We start from the raw sequence: 13,756 nt of genomic DNA, 5'->3' as shown, positions 1-13,756 counted from the left end.
ACTTTTTTTTTTTTTTTACAGTATGTAAAGAATGATTTCATCATGTCAAATGTATTTGACAAATGTATTTCTAAGCAAAACAAAACATCAAAACTGATTCGACAGATCATTCTTTTAATTGATGAAGAGCTAATGACATGCACAAGAATAGTCCATAATTGTGACTTAAATCGGAAAAATAAGTTTAAAAACAATCCACTTTTGTCAGCTCATCCATCATTTGATTTACAACTCTTTTGACAGAACCATATGCTTCATCCTTGTATGTGGCTGCAGACTTGCACTGACACCACCAGAGAACAGGCAAGAGAACAATCTTGCCCCCTGCAACCCATCCCATGGCTCTGCGATTACAATGTTTGAAGGCGAAAGCCCATAATCACTGTGTACTGCCTGATTGAGGTGCTGGACACTGACATTATAGTAACAGCAGTATCATGAATTTCTCCATTGCTGTTTTTTTGCCTGCATTTCTTCCATGTTTCTTGGGCTGGGCAGATTTGGGATGACTCTGGGTTCAAAGGGTGGGCTGAGTAGCAACAGTGGAAACTGGGGCCTTAACTCTCCTCTCCTGATGACAAGCCGTCAATCTCATCTTGATCTCCACCAATAGCCATCCAGAACGCTTTAGCAACCTGATTGAGGGCGATTAAATTGTTAATGCAACATTCAGATTTTACAACTATTAGCATTAGTATTACTGAGATCATATTAAAGGTATATTACCTTTTCTGCATGGACTTTCCTCTGTTCATGTGGCAGCGAAGAGGCCTTGTCTACAAATAAAAAGAGTTTTAAGAATATAATGGCCATTATTTGTAAAAACAGGTCTCCACTTTTAAATTTCGGTAAATGATTTAAACAAATATTTTATTCAACAAGGACACATTAATTGATCACGATAAAAATCCTGAAAATAAAAAGTATCACAGTTTCCACAAAAACATTAAGCAGCACAACTTTTAACAATGATGATAAAAAATGTTTCTTGAGCACCAAATTCAGTTTTGTCATTACAGGAATGATTTACATTCTAAAATATATTAAAATATAGAACAATTAAAGGTTATACTGTAAAAATATTTCATAATATTCCTGTTTTTACTGTATTCTTGCTGAACATAAGAAACCTCTTACCAAGACATTAAAAAAAATACTGACCCTAAATGTTTGAACAGTAGTGTATATGTAAATATATATATATGTGTGTGTGTACCTTTCATCTCTTTCAATTTTGTAAAAAGTCGCTCAAAATTCTCCACATCTGCATCTCCAGCTGTTAGATTAGCCAACTCTTGTATGTCTATGTCAATCATGGGATCTGTGACAGATTAGCAAATATTTCATTAAACACTGCACACAAATACTTTCAAGTATTTAAACAATGGCTTCCTCCATTTGTACTTTAAATGCTAATACCCTATTTTATCATACCATTAATTTAACTCCAAAACAAGTATAAATATATTGCCCTTAACAAAAGCACTTACCGACTGCTGTATCTACTGCATTATTCTGGTTATTCTCTGCTCTCTGGCTCTCAGTGTCTTCATCTGTACTGTTGGATGGGGAATGAGAGGACTAATAACAAGAAAAATAGTCTGTTATGACGAGATGACCTTAAGACTCTTAATTACCTAAAATGCAGTAAATAATGTTAATCTACATATATTAAAAAGCAGCACAATTAGAAAAGGCTAACCAGTGTCTCTTGACTGGGTCTTGGGGTGTTGTGATGAGATGCCACCAGGCTGCTCATTAGCCCAAATCCCTGACTGTGTTCTGAGAAGAATAAATGATAATTAAAGGAAAGCTAATTGAATATGATTTGTTGTAGATGCCATTGTATATTTCACATCAGGGCAGTACAATCTCACCATCTTTCATCTCAACGCTGGACCACACGTTGGCATTGAGGGCTTGGACGATTCTGTTTACTCCAGTGGACTCTGGGAAGTCATCTATGGGGTGCACAAAGACTGTAAACAAAATGATTCACGTGCATAATCGTGACTTAACTTTGTTTTGTCTCTCACCATCTTCATCAGGTAGATCTTGAGGGTTGAGCTCTACTAATTCAAATGCGTGAGCTAGACACCACTGCTGGGCCTCCTGTTTGCTAACACCTGCAACGGCATATTTACACCAAATCTTACAAAAAAAAACTGCATATGTTGCATCCAAACCACTGAATAAGTAGTACCAAACACACACTCACCACTGTCACACGCATGGTCACACACTAGGATCAGCACTTCTGGAGCCAAATCCTCCACTACTGATAACCAGGAGTTGACACTGTTAAGGGCGTTTTTCTGAAATACAAAAAGAGCTGAAGCAAGGCACATGCATTTAATGGTGAATTTGTAAAATGATCATAATGTCAATAACTCACAGTTTTGCTGTCAAAGTAAACGATGAATGCTTGCATAGACCTGGCAACCTCTGCATTCATGTCGAATGGACTTGAAACAACACATAAGCTGACGTTTGCTGTGTAGTACTTGTTGTTGATTGTCCATGGATACCAAGAAACTCTTTCCTCTATCTTGGTAGCTTGAGGTAGTGATTCTGAGCCCAAGATCTCTGAAATAAAACATTTTAAACTGTTATGGGCCAAGTGTGTGTTTGATATCATTAAAAAACTCTCTAAAGTAAGACATCATGTGTAAATTAACTGAAGCTCAACACTGCCGCCTGCTGGACACAAAGAATCACTAGATGTAAAGAATTACAACATTTTTTATACAATGTTCTAGTAAGGCACTAACTTTGGCATAAGGATTAAAAATTGATGTGCCGAATGTATCAGGTTATAAATATTGCACACTTATTATGTACTGTAGCCCTGCATCAATAACAGCACCAGTAAGTTAGTGATTCACATTTATTGTCCAGTTGTATCATGTTTTATCAATCATCTAAGATTGTCGTGATTAGAAACCCTATATAATAGGCAAACGTGTAAACTGTAACGTTTAGGAAACACTGCATGTTACATGAAATCAGCAAAAATCCAGATGAAGAATTGTAAGGTGACAGTTGGGCAATCTCTACAACAACAACAAAATAAGTATATATACGTAATTGCTTTTATGCAATCGTTACTCAATACATTAACGCACAGTAACGTAACGTTATATTTTATGCGATTAGCAATGAAACTGCTATCGCGATCGACACATTCTGATCTGTATTTAAGAGACAGCACGTTGAATGTTTTTTTTGTTGACAGCTAACGTTAGCATAGCATCAAGGCTAACGAGTGTAGAATAGATTTCCCCCTTTTACTCACGTCTGATGAGCTCCTCTTCTTTAAAGCTGGAATCACAACTTGTGACTAAGATACAAGGCAGGGTAGGTACTTCATCTCCTTGATCATCTGCCATTTTAAGCTTTTGGACACTTAAAAACAGCTCCTAATGAAAGTTAGCACGTTAGCAACAGCTGTCAACCACCTCCAGGATACCTTTCACCTCTAACCTCAATTGCTTCCGTGTCTGCGCGCGTGTGTTAGAAAATCTAAAGTTTAATTAAATTAGTTAAAGCAAAACAGCTTTCCAATGAATAGCTATAGAAATAGTAAATGATATACCCTGAACAAAACTGTAATAATAACAAATAATAACTGTGCCTAACTGTGTTTACTCACGGAGACTGTACTGCCATACGCGTCGTGTTGCCATAGTTACAGCCAGACCTTTGTTTGGAAAAATGTCAAACTTGGAAGGAAGCATGAAGGCACAGTTAGAAAAAAAGGCTTAAATGTGACCTGAATTGTTTTGTAGAAAAATGGCCGACGTACTAAAAAATAAGGACGAAGTTGGGCATATTTTAGTACAGGTAAGTTAATGTGTTCAAGTACAAAATAATATAAAAGAAGACTTGACAGCAACTGTTGAAGTTTTAATTCCTTTGAAACTATGCTAGCTGCATTATATAACTGAATATGATATAATTACGTTTGTAAAACAATTTTCTTGTGATTTTTATTGTGTCTTAGGTGCAGGATGATTTAAGACAACTAAAAAAGAATCTTGTTCGATTGACTGTGCAAGAGAATGGAGAAGTTTTGGACATTCAAGCTTTGGATGTAGCCATCAGCAGGACGGAACATGGAATAAGGGTATATAAAGCCAACTTTATGAAAACCTGACTTGAATATTTCTAGATAATTGAAGTCTGCATTAATTAAATACACAACATACAATACCAAATTTATGTGGGGGAGAGTTTAAGAAATTGCAAATCTATTTTTCTTCTTGTTTTTCGAAGTTTTGTAGGCCTGTATTTTTTTAACATCCTGTTTTTTTATATATAAAAGTAAGATAATTACTAACTAATTATCTTACTACATTTATTCATCTAAATAAGTCGTCTCGTCTTACAGTCCCTGACTTGTAAGATTCATACAGTGGAAAAATATGAAATGTGGAGCATGAATGAATGATGCCTGTAAATATTTGTTTACTGAATTACAGAGGCATGCAGAAGATCACCTGAAAACCATTAATAATCAGTTTTTGACTCTACCCTGTATTGAAGAGCCTGAAAAGAAGCCTGTCCCTGCCAAGCTTGTTAAATGGTATTAAATATATATATATATAAACTTTGTCAATTGGATTATGTAATATCACATTACCGCTTACAAAATTTGTATAACATTTTTGTAGGCAGCCACCATATGAGACAATACCAAATGCACGTCCTCTGAGATGCCAGATTCCTGGTCCATCCCCAGGGGAAAAGGTTTCCATCTTTACACATATTCATAACATTTGTTCAGTCAAAAAATTATTTATTCTGTAATCTCTGGTTCTATCTCCCCAACAGCACAAATCAGCATTTATCATGCGTCTGCTAAATAACCCTTTTCACCCAAAGAACAAGGAGATTGTGCAACAAAATTATGGGATTCAGCTTCCTCACCTGCACAAGAGAGCTGGGGCCAGTGTGAGTTGCTGAAAGATATTATTTTATTTCTTTCTATTATTTTTTTGTTGTCATCATGTACTCACCCTCATGTTATTCCATCCAAACTTGTATGGCTTTATTTCTTCTGCAGAACACAAAGAAAATATTTTGAAGAAAGTTTGTTACCAAACGATTTTATGAGACATTTCTCAAAATATCTTCTGTTGGGTTCCACAGAAGAAATAAAGTCACACAGGTTTGGAACGGCATGAGTGTGAGTAAATAATGACAGAATTAGTCCCTCTAATACTATAGTGTACTTTGTTTTTATTTTATTTTACATGTGTGGCTGCACTAGAATCCTGCAGCGATTATGATTAAGGCTTATTGATAGTGTTGATTATATGGTGGCCAGCTCTGACTATTGCCTTAACGCCAGCGTCTGTCACATGAACCTCATGAAAAGAAAAGACGTGACTGGCGTGTAATAATAGATGACTCCAGTCACTTTGCTTTCAAACAGGAGAAGCGGATTTGAAGGTCACCAGGTTTGGCAGTGACAGCTAAATCTGTCTGTTGGTAAACAAATTAATCTTTCTAAAGGTCACCATTTGTTTTGGTGCTCTGTTTCCCCCCCTTCTGCTTTCCGCTGCGGTTCTTCCTCTATCTCCTGCATCCTCTGCCTGTCACTTGTGAGAAGGCTGTCATGTTGTTGAGAAGATGGTATGAGACTTGGCTGCCGAAAGCAGACAGACGCAGATTGCGGCACATCAGCATTCTTCGGAGGACGGCCACCGCCTGATTGCAGTTGTATGGGCTGCTGCTTTACAGCTGTCTCAGGACAGGCACTGGTACCTGTTCCCGCATGCCAATAAGACAGCCGTGGCTTACCCAACTGGCACTCGCTGGCGCTCTGCCTGCTGCGTCAATACCTCTGTGCTGTCGGCTAGTTCTCTGCTGAGTCTCCGAAGGAGCTCCCACTGTTTTCTTTTCTTTTAAATGTCCCCTTGTACCACTTAAACAGCTGCGAGCCTCCAAACCTCTCCAAACACCTGGCTGGTGCTCGTGGTTTGTCAGGGAACTCAGTGGTGTGACAACAGAAAGGCCAGAGAACATCAGGGGGAGAATCCAGAACAGCAGGATGAGGAGGAGAGTACAGAAGGGCTCTGTCTGGCATGTGCCCACAACTTGACAAACTTGCAGTGTGCTCTCCATTATATGTTTATATGCACTGAGGAAATGACCGACCTCGTTCTTTGATGCTGTTTTGTTTGCTATGATTAATGCACATCCTGCTTGTCTCATTTTTGTGCCCCAAAAAAGTTTAGCTTGTGATTTAGCCATCTTGCTCTTAATGGGCTATAAATTTTCTGTAGATAACATGTTTTTATTGGGCTTTTTGTCTTTGGTAGTGAGTTTTGGTGCTTGTTTTTATCAAAATGATTGTAAAAATTAATGATGAATTATATTAGTCGCTATATGACTACCATGAAAGTCCTAATTATTGCAGTACATCCTTTTTATTGTGGAATGTGGAGCACGACTTTCATTCGATTTATGAACTATTATATGATAATGAGGTGGTACGAGCATTTTAGGCATTGCTCTGATGGAATTTAATTCTAGAAGATTTCAAGCAGCTGTTCACTTGAGAGAAGGTGCGAGACAAATAAACCGAGCCATGCTCAAAGTATCCAGAAAGCATTGCCAGCATGTGATTGATTGCTTCAGGGAAGGGGGCTTATTGGCCAGTTTACAATGTCATTAACTGCCTGTATTTTAGCTCCAGCTTTGTTTTAATGAATGCGGAAAATCTGTTGGTTGTAATCACACAACATCACCGCGCTCTCTCTCTCACAAATGTGCTTGCACTTGTGGTTCGTACAGCCAACGGAACCGAGAGAAAGAGAAACCATATTTCTTGACATCTACAAGCTGCCACCAGCCTGATTAATGGATAGTCGTCTCCCAGCCTTTTACAACAAAGTTTTGTTTGGAGGGAAAAATCTGATCGGTGACCCGAAGCTAATAGCATTCACCGTGAGCAAGTTATTGAGCGAAGTATTTTCCCTCTCTCTCTTCTTCTAGTACAGGGTAAATGGTGGCTTTAGAGCCTGCAGGCAGGTCTTTTTGGCCCAGTGAGACGGGGCAGTAGGTTAATACCCTTTGTTCTGTCACTTTCAATACCTCTGACCTTTGACCACAGAGCTATCATTCGGGGCTCAGTAATTTCTCCATGTTTGGACAATGTTTTATAGCCTTTTTAAGAAAGGCCCATTACTTAGTTCAAGCTTAAATGGAGAGTTCTCACAAAAACAAAAATAAAATTTTCCCTATCGATGAAAGTGAATGGTGACCATGTTTCTCTTTCACATCAAACTTGAATATGCACATATTTAAATCACTCAAAGGAGATTTCAGTGCTACAGTCAATGCAAATCTAAAATTATGAATTAAAAGTATGAAGTACAGTGAAATAAATGACAACATCTTAATTCTGGGTGAAGCAGCTCTTTAAAATAACTATATTTTGGCTTAGTTGAACCATAGTGGTTAGAAAGAGTAAGTGTATTTATGTAATGAAAACACAAAATTTGTTTGCCTTGGTTTTTCTAGGTTGGGACTCAAAGATTGGTCACTGGCTCCACTTCGAGTTTCACTGCAGCACATGAAGGTCTGCCTAAACACCTACACCCCAAACCACCACCCGAATGTAGAGACATGAATGCAGGTACTGTGTATAAGCCTCTTTTTTTTTTACAACTGATACAGTATTTCTTTATGCATTATATACACTACTGTTTTGAGCCTATAAGATTGTTGAATGTACACCAAGGCTAAATTTATTTGATCAAAAATACAGTAAAAACAGTAGCAATGAGAAATAGTATTACAATGTAAAATAACTGTCTTCTATTTTAATGTATTTTAATTATTTATTCCTGTAATGGCAATTTTCAGCAGTCATTGATCCAGTCTTCAGTGTCACATGATCCCTCAGAAATCAATTGAATATTCTGATTTGGACCCAAACTTTTTAAACAGTAGTGTACTGTACATGCATATTTTGGCATAAATTAATTTATTTGTTTGTGCTGTCTTTTTGTGTTCGTCATTAATATTGTTATTTTGAGTAAGGATCCTTTTTGCAGATTGTAATAAGACGTTTTTTTTTTTTGCATTTTAGGGCTGCTACCCTCAGCAGCTGACCTCTCTTCAGTGCAAACCCCAGTACAGCCCAAAGCTGTCCATGTGCTCCAGAGAGAGGACAGTGGCCAAAGTAAGACAGGTCAGTCTATTTCCACAATGTCATTACACACTTGCGGCCTGCATTTAAAGTTAGAAAGTCAATTTGTATGTATCCTAAAATTCAGCTTTTTGCTGTAAATTGAATCCCAACAATCTACATACATACAGGGAGTAAACTATGGAAAAAAGCCTCAAATATTGCTTTTTTGTTCAATTAACACTTCATTTTCAGCAGATAATATATTATTACATATATTATATATTGTATATTGTATATATTGTATGTATATTATATATATATATATTACATATATATTACATATCTATTACATATATTTATATATTGTTTTCTTATATCGGTTATGTATATTGTACAGTATTTGATTGTAGTATGTACTTCTTATGTATTACATATATATTACATATCTATTACATATATTTATATATTGTTTACTTATATCGGTTATGTATATTGTACAGTATTTGACTGTAGTATGTACTTACTTATGTATTATTATAGATGAGTCAGAAAGGGCTTCAAAACTGGAGATGGATGTGAGCAAAGACAAAATGGCTTTTGGAAGATCAGGAACCGAGACTCCAGCATCCAGGACCATATACACTCCCCCTCCATCAGCTGCTTCTGCAAGCTCTGACAATGGAGTACTGAATCGTGGGATAGCCCGACTCACCCCACTTAACCGACAGGTATTATTTATTTACCACATACATAAAGTTATATATGACAAGGATATATAATGTGTTCTGCTTGCTGAGTTAACATTTTGGTTGATTTGGACAGTCTGTGTTTTCGTAATAATTTGATCATGAGAGCTTTAGAACTGACTGATAATCAATTTTATTTTTCTGTGTAAAGTGAGCTTTTACCCCTGACGTAATGTTCAATGTGTCAAGGAATAGCTTTAGGGCAGATATAGGTAATGATTTGAAATAGTCACCGTCTGCAAGCGAGTGGCCTTTTGTATTTATGACTTGCTGCAAAGCAGATTTTACTGTTTGTTTATTTATATGTTACTAAAACAGTTTCCAATGATTGTTTAAAAATATTTTACTAAAACAGTTTTCAAGGAAAAAGTGTGTGTGTGTGTGTGTGTGTGTGTGTGTGTGTGTGTGTGTGTGTGTGAAAATTCAGTCATCATTTACTCATGTCATTCCAAACCTGTATAATCTCTTATCTTCTGTGGAACACAAAATAGAAAATTGGAAGAATGTTGGTAATTAAACAGCTTTGGCCCCATTATGGGACATTAAACCAGAATTAAAATTTTTCTATGGACTATCCCGTTAAATGATTGCCTTTTGCCTTTATTATAATATGCATTTCTCTCTTCTTAGAGCATTTCAGTGCCAGCTGCCGTCAGCAAATATCCTTTCACCATAGCTGAGTGTCAGATTGACCCAGAAGATCCTGACTACTGTAGGTTCAAAAAGCAATACTGTCTCTACTGGGGTGCAATTGTAGAGGCTTTGGACCAGCTGCAGCGGATGCTATTGGACTTTGCGGTGCCACTGGCTCGTGTGTGTGGGGAGCGTCTGGCAGCGTGCGTGCAGAGCGGTGAGCTTGACTGGAGAGACAGCAGGGGCCGGCTTGCCCATGTGGAGAAGCTGCTCTCAGTGCTGGAGAACCGAGATGAGGTATGGGACCTGATGTGTCAGCCTGGCCAGCGCTACAAAGGCATCGAGGGGCATCAGGCAGCGGCTGTGCGCATCCAGACCTGCTGGAGGCGTTACTCTGCCCATACCGCCTACCTGCTCCAACTCAGGCCCAAATGGGCGGCACAAGTTATTGCCATATCTCTGCTGAAACATGCCAAATTGGGCCATTTGAAGAAGAGTCTACAGGCCTCACGTATTCGCCAACTGGAAAACTACCGCATCAGGGCAGAGGTGAATAAAATACACATTTATATAACAGTTGTTTCTGGTCCTTGAATCTGATTTGTTGAGCAGCGTTCCAAGAGCATTGACTTAACAGTTTAACTTGAAGGGTCCTCAAGTCGGGATTCAAACTCGGGACACCAGCAGCGTAAAGGCGTTATATTATTTTACAATTTTTTTTACAAATTGTTTTTAAAACAAAGATTTGTTCAGGAATGAAACACTGGCAAAGAAACATTCATTCCATTGATTCTTTCAAAAACGATTCAATTGCAGCTGTCTTTATGAATAAGTAATTGAATCATTCATTCAGCTGATGTTTTGAAACTATTATGACTGCCGTAGCAAAAACCGACATGGTAACTGGCAATACTGTATATTAATTTGAAATGTTTTATAAAACCACACAACCATGCTGCCTCCTTGTTATTTAGAATGATTTTTTAAAACTTTATAATGAGTTATTTTTCTTGAAACGACCAGGTCTTTACTCCAGTAACTTCCAGAAATGGCTCAAGCTGTCATTGATCACATCTTTTGAATGGTAGATCATGAATCCATGGCATAAGAAAGTACAGTTGTTCCACTCATAAGATTTTGTATGAAATCAGTCTGTTTACCAAAAAACTGTGAAACCACACCTGTATAGTACATCTATTTATCAATACAGCCCAGGAAAGAATTGAACTTTCGATGCAGAGGTGCTTATACAAACAGTGATTGTGATAGCTCACGTTTAGATTAAGTTTCTATTTGTCAGAACAGATGTTTCGTCTGTGCTGTCATTCCTGTAACATCTTTATGAACCTAGCATGTCTCTTAATTAGTGCCCACATGTTCATTTATCCTCACCGTCACTCACTGTGAGAGCAGACGCAAGCTTGTGTATGTTTCCACCCTTTAAACACTCACATCCTTTTAATTAAGCCTTAATCTTCCCCTGGCAGAAAGCTTCATGTAGACTGCTAATTGAATTAATAGAGGGAAGATGTTTCTAAGTATGCACTTAGCTGATTTAATTAATGTGATTTATGCTTGGTTTGTCTCCATGAGACCCAGGGAGAAAGACAAGCATAATTTCCTCCCTTTGCTGCCATCGGTGGGCCGTCAACGTAATAGATCCATGTTCTGCTGGGTGCTGTCTGTCACCGGTCACTTTTACTCTCTTTTATCCTCTGCTGTCTGTGATTCACAGAGTCTGGCGGCCAACTGGAAACACATCACCTCCGCCAAAAGGACTATCATCCACGTCCCATCATTGGGTAATTCCTTTCCATCTGTTATGATGGCTTCTGGTTACGTAATATTTTAAAGGGAAAAAATACATGTATTTGGGTGCACCTGCAGAAAACACAGAAAATTGATTTTTCCAAAAACTTGTCATTGAGACCTGCACTGGCTATTGGGGATGATGATGGTTGTGAATTGTAATCACCAGCAGATGGAGTGTGATTTTTGCACTGGGGGTGGCTGAGGAGAGGCCTGTGTGAGCTCAGATAATTAAGAAGTTGAACCCTATTGTTTTTATTGCCTCGCTCTGTTAGTTTGCATGCGTTTAATCATTTCATTATAGAGATTAGTTTATAGCAGTCTTTTTGGGGTTTCCTGGCTTAGAATAAAGTCATGAATTTATTGCTAAAATATTTAAATTTCATTTGAAATCATTTTGATTTGTTCAATAGGATATTCCCAACATCAGCGGCTCAGTCTCAGGGGATTTGATGTTCTCCAGAATACCCAGATGGGCCGACTGTGTGATATCAGAGGTGAGGGTGTGAACCATGACATGATCAAATTAGATTGACAGCAGACACATGAAAGCAAACACAGTACTGTTTGTGTTATATATAGATGAGAATGTCGAGGTCATCTATGTGTCTCCGGTGTGCCTGGGCAAGGATGTTCTCCAATACTACACTCGCCTGCTGGGCCTGCAGACAGCCATTGAGCTGGGTGACGCTTCTGCACCTGAGTCCCACTGTTCCAAACGCTTCACTGTCCTCATGCCAGAAGCTCTGGAGTATTTTCCAGTATGGTGCACCACATACACACACACACCTACAGTAGATGTTGATACCTTTTGTCTCCCCTCAAAATAATTTCTGAAATATAGTGGTGCACATGAATTTAACAATTTTCATAAAATAATTTGGTTTATTTCTCACCTGTAGAGGGCGACAGAGGTGACATTTGTATTTACTACAGTACTCTGTGTAGATCTGCCATAATTGATTAGGTTGCAGTGCAAGGTTCTGTACTTTTACGTTCTGTACTTAAATCCAAAAATCCAAAGCCACTTACAAAAGAGGAACACAAGATACTGTCACAGAGCAACTGTATTCGTAATATACAATGCTAAGTTTATTAGACAGATTAGGAAGCAAGCTAGGGAAGAGGAGAAATGCAAAGAAGATAAAGAAGATCTTTTCATATTATAATTTAATAGCATTTTAAAAAATATATATATTTGATATTGTTTAAAACTAAACATAAACAATGTCAATATATGTGACCTTGGACCACAAAACCAGTCATAAGTAGCATTGGGTATATTTGTAGCAATAGCTAAAAATACACTGCATGGGTCAAAATTATTGATTTTCCTTTTATGTCAAAAATCATTAGGATATTAGGTAAAGATCCTGTTCCATCAAGATATTTTGTAAATTTCCTATCGTGTGTATATGTGTATATATATATATATATATATATATATATATATATATATATATATATATATATATATATATATATATATATATATATATATATATATATATATATATGTGTGTGTGTGTGTGTGTGTGTGTGTGTGTGTGTGTGTGTCATAACTTAATTTTTGATTAGTACTATGCATTGCTAAGAACTTCATTTGGACAACTTTAAATGTGATTTTCTCAATATTTAGATTTTTTTTGCACCCTCAGATTCCAGATTGTCAAATAGTTGTATCTCAACCAAATATGATCATATCCTAACAAACCACACATCAATGCTTAATTTATTCAGAAAGCTTATTTATTCAAAAGCTTATTTATTCAGCTTTCTGGTGATGTATAAATCTCAATTTTAAAAAAACTGACCCTTATAACTGGTTTTGTGGTCCAGAGTCACATATACACTTTTTGATATGAGGGACCAAACTATAATGATTCTAATATTGCTACAGTATATGTTAGGGGTGGCAAACTCCGGTCCTGGAGAGCCGCAGCCCTGCAGAGTTCAGCTCCAACCCTAATTAAAACTCTTCTGCCTGTAGCTTTCTAGTAACCCTTCGGACCTTGATTAGCTTGTTCAGGTGTGTTTGATTAGGGTTGAAGCAAAACTCTGGAGGGCTGCGATTCTCCAGGACTGATATTCGCCACCCCTGGTATATATTTATTATAATTATACTATATATTTATATTTATATATATATATATATATATATATATATATATATATATATATATATATATATATATATATATATATATATATATATAAAGGCAGATAATTATCAGACAAATATTACTTATGATATTATAAATGCAAAATGATTACGGAATTAAATAATTGGCTTTAATATAAATAAATGCTAAAAAATAATAAATTAAAAACTAAATAATTTATTAAAAAATACTATTAAAACATTTTCTATTAATATTTACTAGTGTATCTTTTTTACTCATTGGATGTATAAACCTGAAACAGA

At 36.9% G+C, this 13,756-nt stretch overlaps 2 protein-coding genes across 5 annotated transcripts in view; one reads left to right on the top strand and one right to left on the bottom strand.

The window, feature by feature from the left end:
• Window positions 1–97: 97 nt before the first annotated feature.
• On the bottom strand, window positions 98–3,464 carry aagab (alpha and gamma adaptin binding protein). Its single transcript, XM_042744109.1, has 10 exons — window positions 3,296–3,464; window positions 2,396–2,586; window positions 2,219–2,315; window positions 2,037–2,126; window positions 1,878–1,961; window positions 1,703–1,782; window positions 1,491–1,581; window positions 1,217–1,321; window positions 727–776; window positions 98–635 (listed from the first exon to the last, which is right to left on the bottom strand). The coding sequence occupies exons 1-10, from the start codon at window positions 3,387–3,389 to the stop codon at window positions 558–560; spliced, it is 960 nt and encodes a 319-aa protein (XP_042600043.1). The 5' UTR covers window positions 3,390–3,464; the 3' UTR covers window positions 98–557.
• iqch (IQ motif containing H) overlaps window positions 2,988–13,756 on the top strand; it is a 27,238-nt gene continuing 16,469 nt past the window's right edge. The window contains exons 1-13 of one of the 4 annotated variants that reach the window (XM_042744106.1): window positions 2,988–3,035; window positions 3,789–3,843; window positions 4,004–4,126; window positions 4,482–4,585; window positions 4,674–4,749; window positions 4,834–4,953; window positions 7,531–7,645; window positions 8,102–8,203; window positions 8,684–8,871; window positions 9,520–10,071; window positions 11,258–11,324; window positions 11,745–11,828; window positions 11,914–12,092. In XM_042744106.1, the coding sequence (XP_042600040.1) occupies window positions 3,793–3,843; window positions 4,004–4,126; window positions 4,482–4,585; window positions 4,674–4,749; window positions 4,834–4,953; window positions 7,531–7,645; window positions 8,102–8,203; window positions 8,684–8,871; window positions 9,520–10,071; window positions 11,258–11,324; window positions 11,745–11,828; window positions 11,914–12,092 (1,761 nt within the window). In that variant the 5' untranslated portion in view covers window positions 2,988–3,035; window positions 3,789–3,792. Of the gene's footprint in view, window positions 3,074–3,670; window positions 3,844–4,003; window positions 4,127–4,481; window positions 4,586–4,673; window positions 4,750–4,833; window positions 4,954–7,530; window positions 7,646–8,101; window positions 8,204–8,683; window positions 8,872–9,519; window positions 10,072–11,257; window positions 11,325–11,744; window positions 11,829–11,913; window positions 12,093–13,756 lie in introns of those variants that run through there. The other 3 variants (XM_042744104.1, XM_042744107.1, XM_042744105.1) reach the window with 3 other exon arrangements.

The sequence above is a fragment of the Cyprinus carpio genome, chromosome B18 (assembly GCF_018340385.1).
Source record: "Cyprinus carpio isolate SPL01 chromosome B18, ASM1834038v1, whole genome shotgun sequence".
NCBI lineage: Eukaryota > Metazoa > Chordata > Actinopteri > Cypriniformes > Cyprinidae > Cyprinus > Cyprinus carpio.
This window is presented reverse-complemented; position numbering and strand designations above follow the sequence as displayed.